General features: G+C 41.4%; 1 protein-coding gene across 2 annotated transcripts in view; it reads right to left on the reverse strand.

Moving 5' to 3' along the window:
- GFRA1 (GDNF family receptor alpha 1) overlaps nucleotides 1-20,413 on the reverse strand; it is a 179,231-nt gene that overhangs the window by 64,932 nt on the left and 93,886 nt on the right. For both annotated transcript variants that reach the window (XM_083441125.1, XM_083441126.1), the window contains one exon: nucleotides 653-992. In XM_083441125.1, coding sequence (XP_083297251.1) covers nucleotides 653-992 — 340 coding nt within the window. The remainder of the gene's footprint in view (nucleotides 1-652; nucleotides 993-20,413) is intronic.

Raw genomic sequence — 20,413 nt, forward strand, 5'->3', positions numbered from 1 at the left:
AAGGCACCTTAGGGTGCGACAACACACTGGTAGAAAACCAATGTCCTAGGCAGATTTCATCTCCCATTTGCCCCAGCCTGCATGGCCTCCCATCACAGATGATGGGAGGTTTAGTTCAGCAACACAGATTTCCCACTTCTGTTGTAAAATAGCTCAAACTGATGCTTAGTAAGTCATTTCCATAATGTCATTGAAAGGAATCTCTTTCCCCTTTCAGCCTGCTAAATACCTTTCCTCCTTGGCCCTATTATCAGTGCTGTGAGCAAGTCAGAGTCCAAACTGAGGGGTTAATCCACAAGAAACTGCAAATTGTTCCAGAAACTATCCACAATTTTACCAAATTATTCTTTCATACTTTCAAATATGTTTTAATTAAGTGTTCACTCATGATTATTTGCCAAGAAAATATTACCTGCAGAACTCTGTCTGGAAAAAGTTCATACATTTCCTAGGTTTCTCCAAGGGAAACCAGGTATTTTTAAAATGTGTAGACTTAACAAGATGTTATTATTCTGTTAAAGATGGCAGGTTTTCCTTCCTGATTGTCCTGTTCCCTGGCGAAAATACTACTTGCCAGCCTTCGCAATTTCAGCATCACCAAAGGTTCCTTCTGCTACCTCATTAATCACTCCACTGCCATGTGCTATCTTACCTGCAGATGTAATTCGTCTTGCAAGTATCTTGTAAATTCAGGCAGTTCGGTTTCTCCCTGTCCTCATATGAACACGCAGGGACAATAGTCTGCCGTCTCCTCTCTGTACATGCAACGTCTCGGCAGGAGCAGAAGAGCATCCCATAACTGTGCTTCGGGGGGACTTTGTCGAAAAATTGCCTCAGGGCCTTATGACACTTCCGCTTATTGCAGATTTCATTAGACACACTGCTGGTACAGGGGGTTATATAAGCTGATCGGTATTTCTTGCAGGTATCGTTGAGGTTACAAGCTTTTGCTGCATCCAAACAGTTGTTCCCCTTTGATATGGCAGGCTCCACTATACATATATAAAAAGAAGGGAGGGGGGGAGAGAAACAGGATTATAGAGTTGCTTCAACATTTGTATTATTGAGATATCAAGGACATTTGTCAGCTCAAGAAACTTCTGGCACCAGAGCTGATCATAAACAAATAAAATAAAAGATAGGTGGTAGGATTTCAGAGTTACATGCAAGTTCATAGCTGTGATCCTCAAGCCACCAAGGTGAGCTAACAGATGGAGATGAGGGTAGGTTATATATGCAGCAATGTGCAGCCCTAAGCTCACATGCAGCTGCCCAATGTACTTCAATGAAAACTAGGATCTACATAAATCCCTACTTAGGTGTATCCTCTTGAATGATGCTTCCAGCTCCACCCCCCAAAAAAGAGAGAGAGGGATGATTTTGTGAACATGGACCATGTGGGTAGGTTACTCATATATGTCCTGGTTCACATTTGAGGTTCTAGATGCATGATCATCTCCACCACTAGGCCATGTGCTGCTACTTCTAGTCGCTGGCAGTGTGACCACGGGACTTTGAGGATGGCAGTCCCCATGCCATAGTAAAAACCTGTAACTGGCAAAATATAGCTACAACATTCTACAGAATTTCAACATTACTGCAGTTATAATTATATATTAAACCTCAAGTTTATTTTGTCTACAACACAGTATGCAGAAATGCATACTAAATCCAAGTATAATTTCCATGTAATTTGCAGGGCATATAATTATGCAATATAGGCATAGTAGACACTAATTACTATGTGATTACAGAGTAATTACATGCCTATTTGTTTCTGGAAGGCAAATGCTATGCAGGATGCCTTAAACTAGGCTGCCTTCAATAAGCAGTTAGCAAGAATCTACTGGATAATGGGTTCTGAGCTGTCACATATCAAAACAGAGATTACATTCTTAAACTACCATCAGCCCAGGGCCCACCATAGTAGACTGCAGAAAAGAATGAAATAGAGAGGGGAGGTGACGCCCAGACTGGGTCTCTGTTACTCATCACCTTGCTAGTCTTCCTCAACGGCACTGAGACCTGAGCGTCTCCAAAGGAGTAGAGGAGACAAAGACATAACATTGTTATTACCCATCACACCAGTTTCTAGTGTCCCACAAAGACAGCCTGGCTAGTGTAACCCAGAGTCAAGTTTTATGTTGCCCTTTCTTTTTAATATATATTTACGTAAAGCTGCAAAGTTCAAAAATAACAACAACAAACAAAATGAGAGATTACTGGGTGCAAATAATATCTCACACTTTTCATGGGCTTTAAAAAAAATCCTAAAGCAAGGGAAGCCAACCTGTGACCCTCCAGCTCTTGCTGGGCAACAGATTATAACTTCAGAACCTCTGTCAAGGCAAAAATAACATTGTATTTTGAAAAACATGAGTTGTAACCAACGATTACATCTCCCCCCCCCCCCCAACATGCTGGCAAATCAGTTCTGGGGTTCCCCCAACCCTCCAGAGCAGATTTAAGGGGAGACATGGAGCACACAAGCAGAGGAATGGGAAGTTTGTTGTGTGAATGGGATACTGGATACAACCCACAATATATAAATATCTCCTTATTCTACCCACAAACCACAGATTAGAAAAGCATTACTGCACGTATTGAGATCCCTTTAGATTGCCTATGTTTTGCGACATGCAAATTTATGATTAGCAGCAACTGGAATTATATAAAACATGAAAGTATTTAACGTTCAGAACAGTCACACCCCTTAATTTTCAAAGCAGTTTGCAGATGCAAGTCGCATTAACTTCAACTTGGAACATGCCTGCAGAATACTTTGAGGACATTCTTGACGGTTATTAGGTGATTTATATCCTATTTTCTTCATAAATGAGATGAATTTTTCACAGAAGCAGATGTTCAGGCTCAATGTTTATGAAAATCTATGCATCTTCCCCAGTTACACCTGTTATTCTGACTTCAGATACAACCTTATGAGGATTCACAGAGAGGGCTGTTAATTTGTTAAAGAGTTAGCACATTTATGATCAGCACAAAACTATTTCCTTCGAATCTGGCTGATCTTAATATTGGTAGGACAAGAACATCTTATATCTAATTAAGTGGGTACAATCCAGGCAAAGTCAAGCACTTTGAAATCTCATCAATTTCAAAGGGAATGTGAAGAAATTTATTTCACCTTCCCCTAAAAATCAATGGGACTTCAAAGTACTTCGCCCTTGCTGGATTGTGGTTTGTGTAATTTTGGCTCATAAATGTTAAGTCTGCAATCCTAAACACACTTACTAGGGGATGGGATCATCCTTCTGAACACAGTGGGAGTTGTTTCCCAGAAATATGTATCGGCTTGTTTTATAAATCACAATGATATGTTTAACACAGAATTAAGATGGAGTACAAAGCCTAACTATGGATATCCAACTATTTATATGTTTAGATTTCTTTTATAGCTAGGATTAGGATTTCTTGCATTTGTACACATGAACAAATTGTACATTTGAACAAACGCACATAGGGGCAAACCATGTAAATGACGTAATGTGTAGTTTGACTCTGACATCCTAGAGATCACTGCTTGTTGTTGTAGATCAGCCTTCCTTCCCCAAAGGCTACAACTACAACTCCCATCATACGTAACCACTGGCCATGCTGGCTGAGGTTGATGGGAGCTTGTAGAAACTTGTAGAGGGTACCTTGTTGGGGAAGGCCCTTCTAGATCATATGGAAGTATCCTAATAATACTGGTATCCCAATAAGTGAAGCAGCCTGAAGCAGCCTTTCAGATTCTATCTCCAAAATAAACCATTATGAATATTTCAGAGATTGCAACTATGGCTTGTATCCAAGTTTCATTTTTAAAAATGAAACTCCTTTCTCCCCCACGTCCCATATTCTACATCCTGATCGCACAGAAGGAAAGATGAGCACACAAGTCCACCTTTCCAGCCCCACTGGGAGGAGTTATCTCCAGTGTCCAAGCTAGTACAAAGGAGCTGATGAGTTGTTGTTTTCCCTGCTATGTAGCCACAGGGTGTGATGCTTCTGCTTGTGGAAATGTACTAGAGAACTCCCTTTCCATTTCTCAGAAAGGAAGTGTAAGAAACTCATGGGAGAGGCGGTGTTGCAAAGCTGTAATAGCAAAACTGCTTAGCAAAACCACACAAAGACAACTGATACAGGCTTGGGCAGCTATCTCTTATGTTACTACACTATATAATTTCAACACTAAACCAGAGGGAATTATGTATCAGAATAACTTTCTTCATGCATCCGGCAGAGAAATCCACTCTCAATCCACAAGCTATGTGGAACCAGGCAGTGGTGAGGATTTATGGGTGATTTAGCAAGAAAAACAAGAAAAACAAGACTTTGACTAAACCTCATTAATTAATTTAATTTAGAAAATACAGTGTGGCCACATGTTCTGGCAAATGTCTCCCAGTTCTACCATTGACTTAGCACATAACCAAGCCAACGACTATGCTTAAAGTCTCTCTCCCAAGCACATTTATGAAGGAATAATTGCCACTGTCGCCACAGGGACTTCGGGGCCTGATTTGCAGAGGATGCAGTGTATAAGCAAACACCTCATCTGTGTTCAAAACATTATTATTTATTTATATATCACACCCAGAGTACATGGTGCTTTACAGGGTACTAAAACGACAGGTCCTTGACCTGAATTAGCTTACTATCTAAAATCTGACACACAGAGGAAATGACAGTGGGAGGGGAGGGGTAAGCAGGGGAGCAACTTGTGGCTGTTTCTGTTTTACATACATGATGCACATCCCATCATTTATAACTACATTTACTACAGCCACTGGATCATCAGCATGCGATATTCATTGGTGCAGCCCTCACCAACCTAGTGCCCTCCAGCCATTTTGGACTACAACCGCCATCAGCCACAACCAGCACATGCTTGCTGAAGGCTGATGTGTCCAAAACATCCAGAGGGCACCTGGTTGGCAAAGGTTGCATTAGCACACGTGCAGAGTACTCAAGTACTCAAGGCTATTGATTGTGAGCATGCTAATATTACATGAGCACAATTTAGGCAATCCATTCCCCCAGGCTATAAGGGAGAGCAGGTATGAGCATGGCAGCTCTCTCCTTTATCACTGTCACCTTCAGCTACCTGAAAGATTAACTTCTGAAGTGAGGAGGGGGCTCTCCAAGGTTCTACATCATACAAGGAACCTGGCCAAGTAGAGCAAGGTTCCAGACTGCAGACATTTGCTTATAACATATGGAAAGCAATTGGGAGAGCAATGGAGGGGATGGAGCTAATGCCATTGTCCCTACTGTCCCTCACACAGTGATAATCCCATGGGTGACTAAAACACTCAAATGGGACTATACAAATAAGTGCATTTAAACACAAAGGGGAAAGCACAGAACAGTAAGCGCTTTAGCTGTGTGCTGTTTAAGTCACATCTTGCTTCAAAGCAGGGTTGTAAAAAGACATTGCCTTCTGTACCACTGTGTATTAGTCACATCCAGAAGTGTTTCTATTCCACTGCAGTTTTTCTTCCACCCAAACCTATGTTATTCCTCTTGCTGCCCACTGTGGCACAATTGTGTAACTTACGTATACTACATAATTACATAAATTACATTGTCATTATGTTATTCCTTCCAATTCACTTCCATGTAAAGGAAGCACCATGCAAATGGTGTGGGAGGGGCACAACTACACATCGTTTCCAGACTGAAAGCAACCACAACAGCAAATACCAATCATAATCACTGGATTTACCGGTATATTCGTTCTTGATATGAGACAAATAAGCAAGCACCAGCAATTTCCACTTCCATTTTCATTTTTGTCAGAGTTTGCTGACATCCCTACTTCCAAGTAAAACGGGGGCGGGGGGGGATGAGGGCTGATGTGAACAGAGTTAAGATAGGACAAAGGAATGTCCACACACACACACACACACACAGAGAGAGAGAGAGAGAGAGAGATTTCTACACATTCAGATCCTAATACACAGATTTTGGTGAACAGGCTGTTCCATGGCCTAACACAGCAGTTGAGGAAGCAAGTTCCTATTGGTATAGCAAGACAGATGGCAACAAGCACCCCCATGATGCTGGTGATTTCAGTTGACGATGTACATGAGGATGTATACCAGGAGATGCAAAGACACATCTGTGTATCCGACCTGTTTGTGTGGTCCCCGGTGTGGTAAGGGAATCCATATGCAAGAGCAGGCTTTTGCCTGCAGAACTCTCTTGCTGGATTAGGGTGTCAAAGTGAGAGCTGATTTAGTGCATGCAAAATCCCCAAAACACAGTGAGGGACTGTTTACCAGCCCCTTGCCAATTTACAGAGTATCATTCAGTATTCCTTTTTATTATTGCAGAAGTCAATTCGCAACTTGTTTCCTCTTTCCTTCCAACTTGATTAATTACCATGTTAACATAACTACTGTTCTCTTTCTTATAAATGGCCTCTCTCTAAAGTGCTGCCACTGCAAAATAAAGCAGGAAAAAGCTTCTAGTTCCTTGCTTTAGTACTGCAGCCCCACTTAATTATCCTTATTTTTCAAATTTATGTTCTTTTCCAATAAAACTTGCATGAATATTATAGAAAATCAGATAATATAAAGGGGGTGCTTCTTGTAACTGATCCTTCGAGGTCCTGCTGTTGCTGCTCTCCCTCTGCCACTTGGCAAATGTTACATTTAAATGCACTTGTTGATCAACAAATTGAGTTCTCAAGTGTCATGTAGACTGTTTCAAAGAGATTGCATTACTTACTGATTAATTTCTACTCCCTGGATGTTCCCCCACCCCGTGTCCAAAACCACATTAAGCATTAATCTGAAAGGAAGCCTCCCCTTGAGCAACATTTTAAGTTTATAATAACTAAGCGGTGAAAACCATTCTCTATACTCAAAGCTGCCATTCATTTCATGGAGACTTCAGCTGAAGGCAAAGTGGGCACTTCTGGATCCTAGGCTAAATTCTTGCTTACTTCTTTTTTTAATACACACAATAAATAAATCGCTAAAGCAAAATAAATAGGATAAATAAGATTTATAAATGCTCACTCAGTTATGGAAGTACTTTAGAAAGTGCAATATAGACACAGAGGAAAGAATCCTGTATGGACAAATATGGACAAACATCAGTGCAAATGGTCAGAAATTATGGGAGTTGTAGTTCAAATAATCTGGATGGCACCCAGTTGGAGAAGGCTGTTGTACAACAACAAGCTGTGGTCTCAGAACTAGCCTGCACATTAGTCAATTACATGAGGCAGGATTCAGCTAACTCATTCCTCTAGTAGAGGCCAGAACAAGGACTTCCGCTGTTGAAATGGGGCTTTCCTCCATTTTCACCCATTAACTCCAAAACTGGCTCTTGGGCATTGGGAAAATCCCTGAAACACCATGCAGGGAGTGAAAGAGGTTTGTTCCTTCTGGTAAGCTTGTGTTGGAGGAACTACTGTCATAGCACTACATTGACTTCCTCCCTTGATAAGCTCGAGTCAATTTACCCTTGACTGCAATATATTTTTTTGCCCCTTGCTGTGGTCCTAATCCAGACTGGGCCCTTGCAACTGCTGCCTGCATTGGAGCAGGGAGTGGGGGACTCTTATTAGGTTCCCTGTGTGGCTCTTTGTGAAAGTAAACTGTTACGCTCAAGGGCACACAATATGATCAAAGCAATATGTAATTTACATCTCAGGCTGAGGTTTCTTTCCAGCTCAGCCTATTTGAGAACTTTAACTGGAGATGCCAGGACTGAACTTGAGATATTTTGCATGCAGAAGATGTGCTTAAGCACAGAGACATGACCCCTGGACTGTGACTTTGTGAGCGCAAGGATGATTTAGCTATGAATTGGCCATGAATAAATTTAGGGTGGAAATCCAAAGTAAGTCTTTGACTACCAGAGGGTCAAAATTCAGGAATGACCTTCTGCACAGCATTTACAAGAAGTCCTTTTCAAGGCAGGGTGGTAATGATATTTTTCAGCTGCAATCTTAACCATGTCTGGTCAGACATAAGCCCCACTGAACTCAAGGAGGCTTACTCCCATGTAAGTGGAGTTTAGGAAGGCTCTTTTTCCAGGTCTATTCTGCTACTTCTGCTGAAGCCTACTGTGGGTGAGAAACATTGCTTCACTTTAGAGAATCAGAATGGTGGGTGGAGTGGATTTATTTAAAGCTGTTTTTAGCCACTCTTCAGCAAAAGCTCTCAGAGCAGCTTACAAAATCAAATCAACAATGTATAATTTAAAGAATCATAGAAAGAAGGGTATCATAGCAGAGCAGAATAAAATACCAGTATTAAACAACACCTACAGATCAAAGCACCAGTGGCCTGGCTAACTAACCAGGACAAGGCAGTTTGAGCACATAATGCCAATCCTGGCCTGCTGGTTGCCAATTAGTTTTGGGCTCCAATTCAAAGTGCTGCTTTTGACCTATAAAGTTTAAATGGCTCAGGACCTCAATACCTCAAGGACCACTGCTTCTCACATGGACCGACCCAAACCCTGCAATCACCATCTGTGGACCTTCTTTGTGTGCCCCCTTCCAGAGAGACTCAACTGGTGCCTTTGTTATATATTTTTAGGTGCCAGGCAAAAACATTCACCTTCAACTAGTCCTTTGGCTGTTAGACAATCTATGACCTTTTAAATGTGCTAGGCTGGTGTATTATTATTATTTATTATGTTGCGTATTTTGTGTTTTTATTTGTAAACTTCCCTGTGATCTTTGGGGCATAGAAAAATAATTAATACAACAACAACAACATACAACATACAACATACAACAAACAACAACAAAGCATCTGAAAGGTCTGGACAAATAAGAAGGGTTTCACCTGCTTCTGAAAAGAAAACAAAGTTGAAACCAAGAGGCAGGGCACCATGACTGTCACTATCAATCTTGCTTCAGAAGTAAGAAGGGCCACAGCAAATGATCTAAATGCCTGGCAGATTCATGGTAGAAAATGTAATCTCACTAGTCTCAAGCTATTTAGGACTTTCTAGGTCAGTGCCACTTGGAATTGTGCTCAATAACAGATCAGAAGCCAGTGTAACATTTATAATACATTAGCATTCTATTTTGAAGAGAACAGAGGCAGAAGTTTCCACTTTATGCTTAGGAATAAGGAGCTGTCTGTTTGGGAGTGGCCAAGAGTTCTCCCCTCATGTCATATTTATGAGTAACTCTGAGACATTTCTTCTCCCCGCCTTCTTTTTCTTCCCCCATTAGGGCTGTCTGACTTTCTAGTATGTGATTCTGACACACCATTGCCTAGATTGCTTGAGTTAATCTGCTAGCGGTGAATGTAAGGAAACCCCAAAACAGCAAAGTGAAGGAAGGAGAGGGGAGGCCAAGCAGACATTGAATTCCTGCCTATATTTAGGAAAGATAAGAAGATACGTTTGACACCACTTGTCTTTCTTTTGGGATTACATGCAGGTCACACTATCCAACTGCTTCCTTTGTGAAAATTCATTTATCCAAACACAAAGAATTATACCCAAACCTCGCTACATACACGGCTTATTGAGATACCCTAACAACTGGAGTTTTTCTACTTCCTTACTTGTTTGTGTTTTGCTGGTGGACAGCAGCCATTTTCAGGCACAAACCATGGAAAAGTTGATAAGGGAGAGAAACTGGACAAATAAGAGGGCAGGAGAGATTGGACAAAACAGTTTTCCCCTTGCCTCTTTTTAGCTAGTGGGCTGCAGCTATTTTAGGAAGAAACCATGGCAGGATGGGGAGGGGGCATGTGGAGGGAGGAGAAGGAAGAGCGATCCATTGCACAAGCAGAAGTCCTTGCACTCACAGGATGACTTCATTGGCTAAAAACCTATACCAGACTTTCAGAAGGAAGTAAATACTGTAGTATGTGCAGGTCCCACTTACCAACACAATGTGTTCTCAGGAAATCATTTGTTAGGCGAATGTTTGCATAACGAGCTGATGATTTCCATTATCTCCTATGGGAACATTTCTATTTGTGGTGCAAATATTTTATAATACAATGCTGAAAATCCAATTCTTCAATCACTTCCAATATCTCTCTTTCTGTTACTGGTTTATCTAGGTTCTATTGCTCTCCCCCTCTGTTAAACATGGCACTATTTTATCTGCTAAATACTGTTCTATGTCCCCTTTTCCTGGGTCTTGTTTGTTTAAGTTGGAATAATTTTCTAAGAATTCCACTACAATTTCCTCATTTGTCATGGCCTGTCGACGTTTCTTTTTATTGGGAAGACGTGACTGTTTTGCTGATTCTGCCTTATTTAGTACACCAATAGTTTCTTTGCTTTAATCCCTCATTCAAATGTTCTCTGTTTCAAAAACAGAGAACTCTGTTTGGTATGTTTTTGTATGTGTTTAATAACTCAAGTTACTTTTGTGTATATTCAGCTGCCTCAGAGTTTATTACAAGGCTGTGAATGCATAGCAAAGTGTCAAGTGCATAAGGGTTTGCTTTGGGGGCATGTAGTTGTGGGTTTCTACCAATTAATTTTCACATACTACATTGCTCATGTTACATTGGTCACAGGTCATTTGCCAGAACACCCTCAGTATCCAATAAACATTACCATAATAATAGTTAGTTATGTATATTGTCACAGATGAGTTTTAAAATTCATACTTTTAGAGAAAGTAATAATCCAAGTTACAGGTAAATTTTCAGGTTGCAAAGCAGTTACTATTTCCATATCTTTTCAAGCACAATAAAGATAATGCATTTAAAATACATGTGGCATGGCTACTTTTGTAGGGAAGATCAAGCCAGTTGCCACACAAGCTAATAAAATATTAGCTAAAACACAAAATATTATGTAAAGAAGTTTACAAATGCTATGTTGGTCACTACAGAATAACTTGGGAGACAGTTACTTAGTTACTTCCCAATTAGTCCCTGGGTGATATAAACCAAAACAGTTAGCTAATGTTAGTTTTCCTTTTTAGCCCCATGAAAAAAATAAAAAATAAAGGAGAAGGTGTTTCAGCTTCAAAATTTCCTCCACCCCCCCATCTGATTGAGTAGGTTAGTAATGGAGGTGTTAGTCACCACACCTTTACTACAATGAGTCTTCTAAGACTCTTTTTCCTGTGATATTGGATATGTTATTTTCAAGACTAATTCTTGGGTCAGTTAATTAGATGAAGTAGATAGTTATTCTTAGTAAGCTGAAGTCAGACAGAGTGATTTCGTAAGGTGAAAAAGGTTAGTTGCTTAAGCTTATGATAGTAAAACCAGTAGAAGTTTAGAAAATACCAGATCTTGTTGTTTTCTTTTGCACGTCCTGGTTTTGGAGCATGCATCAATCCTCAATAGTACACTGTTCTACAACTGAATGAGTCTGTGGTAGAAACTGATGAATCTGATGAACATATCACTACTTCTCTGCCCTCTAATTTCACATTCGTCCTCACTAAGTTATTCACGGCCAGCTCTTCACAAGCACTTTCTCTTTGCGCCTTCTCAGAGTGCACATTCAGCGAACGCATTTTGGGTGGCTGCCAAGACTCTGCGCTTGGTGTGCCCTCAGAGTTTTAAAGCGGATAGCCCCTATCAGGACCCTTCCCTCTGCCAGCCACATCTAGTTTGCCTCTGGAGCTAGGCCATCCCTGCAGGAGGATAGTGGAGCTGTATTTAACACAACAACTGTTCTTGCAGCAATGCCCACATCCCACACAGAATTCACCGGGAGTTTTAAAATATACTCCAAAGAAACTGGCAAAGCCGGAGCAGTAAGAAACAATCTCTGTTGTGTATTCAGCTCCTGGCTTTTTATAGTTCACTTTAGCTTAAGGTCCTGAGAGGCAGAAGGGAAAGGGATGCATCATTCCAACAAAATGTATCTTAGGCTTCCTCAGCTTCAGCCCTCCAGATGTTTTTGGCCTACAACTCCCATGATCCCTAGCTAGCAGGACCAGTGGTCAGGGATGATGGGACTTGTAGTCTCAAAACATCTGGAGGGCCGAGGTTGAGGAAGCCTGATCTATCTGATGGTGCAAAAGGCTGCAAGTGATCTGTAGATCAATGGCTCGTTCATCAGCAACATCTGTGGCATGATTTGTGGGACTGTTGCAATTTATTCTTCCTATGCCAAACTGGCAGAAACTGGACTTCTTTGTTGCAAAACTCAGATGGGACATGTGTCCAGGTTGTTTCCTTTAATACTTGAAGTAAACAAGTGTTCCTGAGTATACAAAATGTTCCACCATTAGAAACGAAATGCTTGAACATAATCAATGGTTTGCAAGTCATATGATCACTGATGTAAAGTGATTAATAGTGCTGTCTCAGCAAATGCAATCATTACATTTTTAATTAACCTCTTCAACCTCCTTCACCTTCTACTTTAGTTATACATTAGCTCTTTGCAGTTTTGCAGTTGTTTGCATTTGATTAGGTTAAAACAATCAAATGAAAAATTATCCCTCCAATTTGTAAAATAACCCTTGCTACTTACAAATTAGAAGGTATTGTACATGTTTCTGAAGAAAGTACTGTTATAAATCAGATCTAGGACACATATTTTGAACTCTGTGGCTTTGTTCCCACCTAATTTTTGTTTTGGCAGCTTACTGCTAGTTAATGGCTCTGGCTACCAGGAAGCTGGCTTTTCAAAAATTTCTCTCTCAACCTAATTATAATTACACCATATAAATCATACAATGATCAATTATACAAATCTGAGGTTCATGCATTATTTAACCTAGCATTTGAATCTACCCAGCAGGACAGGAAATTCCAAAGCTTCTCAGCTTGCAAGTGCTTCATGGACACGGTAGTAGTGCCAAGGATGAAAATACTGAGGGCCAAGCTTGACCTGAATAAGGACAGGAAAAACTGAAATGACTCCATAAAAACTGAACACGGTCCACAACATTTCATCATTCACATAATGTGCTTAGTAGGTAAAGCATTTTGATTCTGCTTTCATGACCTGTGATTATTCAGTAATACTCTGCAGTACTACAAGAAAAAGTTGACTTGGGTTATTCCGAAAAGGGGTTGTATGAAGAAGCGAACCAGCATCTAGGTATTTGATATAGATTTTCCTGCAATCTTTGACATACTCAGAAAAGCATTCATTTCAAAGATAATCTAAAAACAGAGAACACTACAGGAAAAGGTTGACAAGAGAGCTATGTACAAATGGCCTCTTGGAATTCTTCAGCCTAATCAAGGAATAGAAGCTGAGGGGACCATTTCAGCAAATTCTCAAGAGGGAGGAGAAATTCTTCAAACAGTTCCTCAGAGGTGGGCCTCACCATTAGCAGTGGCACTAGGGAAACTTTTTCATTTTTGCCTCAAGGGCAGTGTTGTTTTTATTTTTCTACCCTGGACACAGGGATGGGAGAATCTCATAGAAATTCACCCTACTTGTTCCCTGGCTTGTCAAAGTGAGCTGGCATCCAGAGCAAGGAGGAGCAGAAGCAGACTCAAGGGGGTTGGGGAATTGGCAGTGGCCTTTCCAATGTAGTGGGATGTGGGACTTGGCAGATGCCCAGCAATGCTGATCCCTGACAGTGACCCCAAGAAGCACATTGGCAGCCCCTGAGCATATCCCCCAAGGTGTCTACAGTGTGACTAGCAACTCCTGCATATTACATAGGAGGGTCAAGCCCTGAGCAAATAATTACCTGCTTGCTGTGTCTGCACAAGGAGACTGAGCCACTCCTAGTCAACACAGTGACACAAAGTCTGTATAAGATTTAAAAATGATCTGTCCCAAGCATCATCAAGATAGATGGGGCAGATGCTGCACTGATGGCAACAGGCACAGGGGTAGGGTGATGTCTGACATGACTAGAGCTGTCAAAATGAAACAAGCACGGGACAGAAATAGCAGAAGTTACTACCAGCAGCTGTTGAAGGAACCAGATCCTTCATTTTTCTCCTGATAACTGAAAGAAACTGTTTTTGGGGGTTGGGAGTAGGCAGAGAGAAGTTTATTTCCTGCAATATAAGTTGCAAACAGCAACTGGCTGTTCTGTACTCAAGCTGGTGTGAGCTACTGCAAATCCACTACATCTTATTAAAGCAACATATACAAATATGTGTGTTATATATATTTTTGTTGTAAGAATCATAGTAATACATTCCATTTTATCTGATTGTGTTAACAACGGAATTTACTTTTGATGTTGCTTGTGGCATGTCTTTAGCCACTTCAAGCATTTCCACTGGAAAGGAAGTATAAATCAGGGGTGGAAAGCCTCTAGCCTGTGGCCAAAATCTGGCGCAGCATGGGCTCCAATCTGGCCTGTGAGACCATTTCCCCCAAACCACACCCACATGCCCCACACTTAAAGTCATGTGTGACGCCAGGTGTGAGGCAGGTAGAGCTGTGACTGTGGGACTGAGTTCCCCACAGGAAACTTGGTTGCACAGGCAATACTTGCAGAAGTAGGAAGTCATGCTTCCTGGATCAGCTGCACAGCCATGTTCCCTGTGGAGATCTCAATTGCACAGCTGATCCCTGCAGAAAACAGAATTGCCAGCCCTGCACTCAGTGCCTGGGAAAATAAGTAGGTAAAGTAGTGTGATCACTCCACTCAGACCAGCATCAGCAGCCGGAATTGCCCTCCCATGCATTTCCCTTCCTCAGCTTCCTCAGCTTCCTCAGCAGATGCTTATTTTTGCCCTATTTGAATGTATTAATGTGTTTTGTAAATTGGTTTCTCTTCAGCTCCCTGTTCCCCACCCAATGCTTTGTATTTTGTTAAAAGGTGGACATTTGCTATAAGCTGCTTTGGGCACAGCTCATTTTGGGAAGTCAGCATATAAATAAACTAAAATCAATCCAACACCAACTTTCTCCCCCATCAAAATCATTAACTCCATAAATTAATTACTTCTCACCTTTTAAAAAAAAGTAATAATAGTGAGGCATGGATAGGTGCAAACCTATTATCATTTAAAAAGAAGCTAACCACAGCTCTGTAAATGAGTCACTTGAGTCATGTACCAATGAAACACAATCTTAAAAATAATGAAAAACAGAAACAAGTTCATCAACAATATCACTGGAGACATTCTTTTAAAAAAGAAGAAGTTTGAATCCTAAGGTAAGTTCATGCAAGTAAAGTTTCTCACCCACTCTCCCTCCTGCAGCCTCAAAAAGCTTTTTCAAGTCTGCTCCTGAACAACATTTCAATTACGAACACATATTTCCACTTAATGTCTGGTATCAAATTTGTATATGGTTCTTATTTTATGGTTTTATTTTCTATTGTTCTGTAAATAAACATAGGATGTGTCACATGGGACTGCTGGGGGCCGTAGAGATGAGAAGCTTCCTTCTGTGAACATCCTTGTCATAAGATTCAAGATTTTGGGTGCCCTTTGCTGGTAACCTTCCAATCCCCATTCCACATTGCTGAGGGGCCACAACCATCCCACGAGCGGCAGAAAAGATGAAGAAATGATAATGTTTTTCTTCTGTGTACTTCTGTGAGTAAAGCTCTTATAACCCAAGCCATCATTGTTACCACAGGGCAATTTTTCAACTTAAGACTCTGCCCCATAGTAATATTTCATTCAGGTAGAATATATGTTATTGAAGTGCCAGAAGTCATTTTCTTTTGTTGCATTCCTGTCTAAACTATATAGCCAAAACAAGTGTGTGCTACTTTCATGTTGTGACATTTTTTTCTTTACTGATTCAAGAAGCACAGTTGGCACATGATGAGCATTCCCATCGTTCTTTCCTTAAATGTACAAGCTTTTTTGATAGGCCACTTAAATTATCAACAGGTGCTCAGTTTGTGGGAACCAATAAAACTGCAGCACAACATGTCATAGATTGAGAAGACTGGAGTGTTTGTGCTTAGACCAGAGATGCTGAAATTTGTCTATTCTGAGCATGACAGGCTGAGCAATAGTGAAGTATGAGGGGTGTAGCTCTAAGGGAGAACATCTGCTTTGCATGCAGAAGGCACTATGTTAAATCCCTGACATCTCCTGCTAGGGCTGAGTGAGACTCCCTGCCAACACTCTGGTGAACTGCTGCCAATCAGTGTAGACAAGACTGAGCTAGATGGAACAATGGTCTGACTTGGGAAAACGGCAGCTTCCTATGTTCCTATGCAGTATAGCCACTGCTACTTCTGCAGCCCCTTGCTCATGCCAGCTGGGGCAGGGAACAGGCAAAATTCTGTCCAGGATATACCCAAGTGATTGGGCCCAGATCAGGCCTGATAATGTCAAGTGACAACAAGGGGGCTGTCTTAGGATCCAGTTGATCTCAGGCTAACTGAACAGTTCCCTATCCCTGCAACGTCTAGTCTGGGAGTCTTCCATGGGTTACCACTGGCAGGAAGCCCACTAATGGCCAGAGTAGGAAGCTGTTGGAGTTGTTCTGGGCAGAGAGAGACCTCCATCCCATCTACCCTCACCTCATAGTACAGCAGATCAGGGGTTTGGACTGCACCCTGAGCCTGGATTCAACCCCTCAGATTTGAAAAGATAACCAGAAACTACCATGTCTGCTAGAACAGCAGGCCTGCATTTGCCTTTCCTCCTCTCCATTCACACAATATATCAGGAGCATTTTAATAAGCAATATTAATACTATAGAAGACTGACATGTCATTGACCTAGGGCCAGCAGGATATGAGGAAAAGAGGAGCAGTTATTTCTCCCCTCCAAAGATTTCTTCCTGGTTTTTTTTAGCAGTAAGATTAATAGCACATGAGATGTACGTTTTCCTATTAACAGAATGCTTTTGACAGTAAAGGGCCATCGTTAAAATGATGTTTTTCAAATGCATCATGTCAGAGTCTCTACACATTGCCTTTTGAAACTCGGCTGCCTTTGTATTTGTTTGCTCAGAATGCAACAGTGGACAGGGTTTTGGCAACATATGTTCTGTTCACATTTGCAGCTTGGAAGGAAAGAGTACAAAAACCACTTTTCCACAGGGGGACTACAATTATACTGCAATCTACGTTGCTCAAAAAATATTCCCCTCTTCCCACTTTGACACTGCAGTGCTAAACCAGATGTATGCGAAATGTCCCTGAAATAGCCAGAAATGCTCAAGGTTGTCACACACCACACCACCTGCATAGGACCACCACCACCCCTGCCGAGTTACTCCTGCCTGTATTGTATGCTGGTGAGGCTCTCAACTGCATGCTGAAGACCCACTGGGCAAGACTAGTTGGGGTTGGATGTGCATCTGAAGCCCGTGCAAACGTCTATGCAAACCCATCTTGTGCAAAAGAAATACAGTATCAAAGATGCAGCTGCCTGTAGTCCATTTGTACAAAGGCCCTCAAAAGACATGGCATGATTAAGAATACTATTAAATGAAGCAGAGACTTTAAACAATATGAATAATGATCACCTACTAAAGCAAAACACAGTGAAGAGAAAAGGTATCCAGAGTAGATTAGTGGGTCAGTAAATATATAGAGCATAGAAGTCCCACATATTTGACATTTGGAGAACAAAGTGATCCATCAACGTCCCAGGAACTGATCGATCAAACAGAATACTGCTACTGAAACCTAATAGTATGATAGTAATAATGTAGCCATAAAGCCTCTAGTCTATAATTGACTGCTTCCACTTCAAGCTAGCATGTCTAAAACAGTGACTAATGTTCACCTAAATATTTCACTTGCAGTGGACAACGATCAGTTACACCTCGCACTATTCTCAGCAGATTGCTTGTATATGATAATGGACTGTGTGGACAGAAGACAGAGGGCGGAAAATCTATTTAGACACGGAAGCTCAAGCGGAGCACAGTATAGAACTCGAGAATGTATTGGATGGGGGGTGGGAGAGGGGGAGAGAAAGAGAAAGCGTGTAGCCTGACTGTAAATTATAACAAAAAAATGAGGTATCATACCATGGAGATCCTAAGTATGATTACATCAACCTTTAAGAGCTTTGTAAAAAGCTTAAGAGCGTAGTCAAAAGAGAGAACAGCCCAAATTTATTTTTCTGACTGAACACAGGAATAAAGGCACAAGACACATGAAATGAAATGGGTTTTACTAGGGCCACATTTTATTAACAACACGAGCAGTGAAAATTAGAAGTGCAGGACCAAACCTAAACATCAGCCTTTGTAAGAATAAATGGCTACCAATAACAATGAGGCTGACAGATTCAAAGGCACTGATAAAGAGGAAGGGGAAGAAGTGTGTGGGGTGTGGCTGTGGTGTATTTTTGTGATTGGGATCTCCCTGTCTCGAGAGACAATGGAAAGCTTCTCCAAGAGTCAAGTCAAACTGCTGCATTAGCAGCACCAAAGTGACCTCTGCAGGGTGCAAGCCAGGGCTTTGTCCATACATACGTACATGTATATACACAATTACCACTGCTCCATTAGAGACTTTACAGCAGGAATGGGAAATGTCTTGCTTGGGGGCCAAATATGGCCCTCCAGACCTCATCGTCTTGACCCTTAGGATTTGCCCCAGCCATATGCCGTCCCCAGTCATACCCTTCTTCCCAGGACATGCCCCTCATCAGACTTGCTTCACACCCTTGTGTGTTTGTACCTTGAATTCTGATCTTGCTTCTTGCTTGCCTTGATGGAAGTGAGAGAAGGATGTGTGAATGTGTGTAAATATAGCTTACTGTTGCAAGGGCAAAGTTGAATTCTTTTCTTTGCCCACTTTTGCCTCCTGGCCATGCCCTTCACTGGCATGTAACACACACACACCGGATGATTGTGCATAATGGAATGCAGCCTTTGGGCTGCAAAAAGCTTTCCCATCCCTGGTGTTGAAGATTCAAACAGTGGCCAGGGCAAGAGTATGAGACCTGTGTCTCAAACGTTACGTTGAAATTTCATCAAAGAGAATTGTGTACCCCATAGCAGGATGGTGACTGCATTTGTAGATCCTTCCTGAGGCTCTAATAAAATTAACACCCTATAATTCCGTATCTGGGAAGCCAAAACCAGATTATAAATCAGATGAGCCTATGAAGACAGCCGGATTTGTACTAGGATAGAAAAGCTCACTTTGACTTTGGCAATTGTTGGAGCAACTCTGGAGCCTTTTCTGCTCCTGAAGATGATGTTTCAGCTTACTCTGAAGCTTACTCTCCAGCTGTTTGGTACTGGCTTCCCGACACATGTCCAAATGCTGGACTGCACTGCTGGTGGTATTTTAGCTTTATTCGCTCTTAAAAGAGGATCTTGTCTTAAACTAGCACACCTCAAGTGTTCAAAACAGAGAGGGACAATTGCCTGCCGGTGACCTCTAAGGGATGAATTTGACCAAGGTTTAAAATCTGATGTGTGTTGCTCTTCTGCCCTTCAAATATAAGAAAGAAGCCATTGCCATTTAAATGCACTGCCAGGGTCAACCATATTATTAGGCAGAGTATGCCGAATTATCTCATATACAGGCCGGGGGGCGGGGGGGCGGGAATGGCAGCACCCTCAGTTATTCCTCCAAGCCAATCCTCTAAGTTGGGGATCAGAGCTGTAGGTGTAACCACTTAGCCTGTTGCCCTCAGTTGAAGTGGGGAATGCTACCCCACTGCCAATTGTTGAAAAAATATTCAACTACCAGTCCAATCAGCATCTGAATATGGAATGGGAGGAAATGGCATCTTGTCTTTTCCCTCGGGCAGCAAAATGTATTGTGCCAACCCTGTGCATTGCATTTCTACCGCATTGCTATTTTGGGGAAGGCTGGGTAAATGGTGTATAAAGACAAAACTGGGATATAGGATATAAGATTGGGTTGTAAAATACATGTCTAGTAACCGTAGTTTTGTCACCTGCTCTGCTCGTACAACATTCTATATATAGAGGCCCACCTATTACTCTCCCCTTTTGTGCCCAGTAATCACTGCTTCTTCCTAACACCTGCTCTTTCTGGACAATCACAATATCATTTCCATCAATACCATATATGAATAGAGGCCTGCCAAATAACAACCAAATGTACTCTTAACTTCTGTAACTTAAAAGCTGCAATCCACACACCACTTACTCCAGAGTAAGCTATTAAAGTAACCGAGATTGCTTCAAAATAAGTGGTTTGTCGATTGCAGCCAAATACCTGTCAAAATTAAGGCAGCCTTTGTACATACAAGATAGACCACATTCTGTCTTGCTATAGTGGTGTGAATATAGAATAACTCTTCTGAAACTATTGGGAGTCAATTATAGGGCCATGAAAGCAAAGCATCTCTGTAAGCTTCAGCGGAGCTATTCTAGCTTTATTGCTTGGGTCTGGCCCTTTATCTCTATAATCTAAATGTGTATATCCTTTATTCAGGAAAATGAGACAGGGGTGATCATGTGGCTAAATGGTTTTCAGAACCGGGTCTTGGTTTGAGAGGCAACCAGGCTTGCAAATTCTTCATGCCCAAAGAAGGAATTTTAAATTGCTTTGTTAGGCTCATTGCAGCTTTTAAAAAAATTATAATTAAAATGCCTGATATTCTCTAATGGACCA

The sequence above is a fragment of the Podarcis tiliguerta genome (genome assembly GCF_965153285.1).
Source record: "Podarcis tiliguerta genome assembly, chromosome: 5".
Taxonomy (NCBI): domain Eukaryota; kingdom Metazoa; phylum Chordata; class Lepidosauria; order Squamata; family Lacertidae; genus Podarcis; species Podarcis tiliguerta.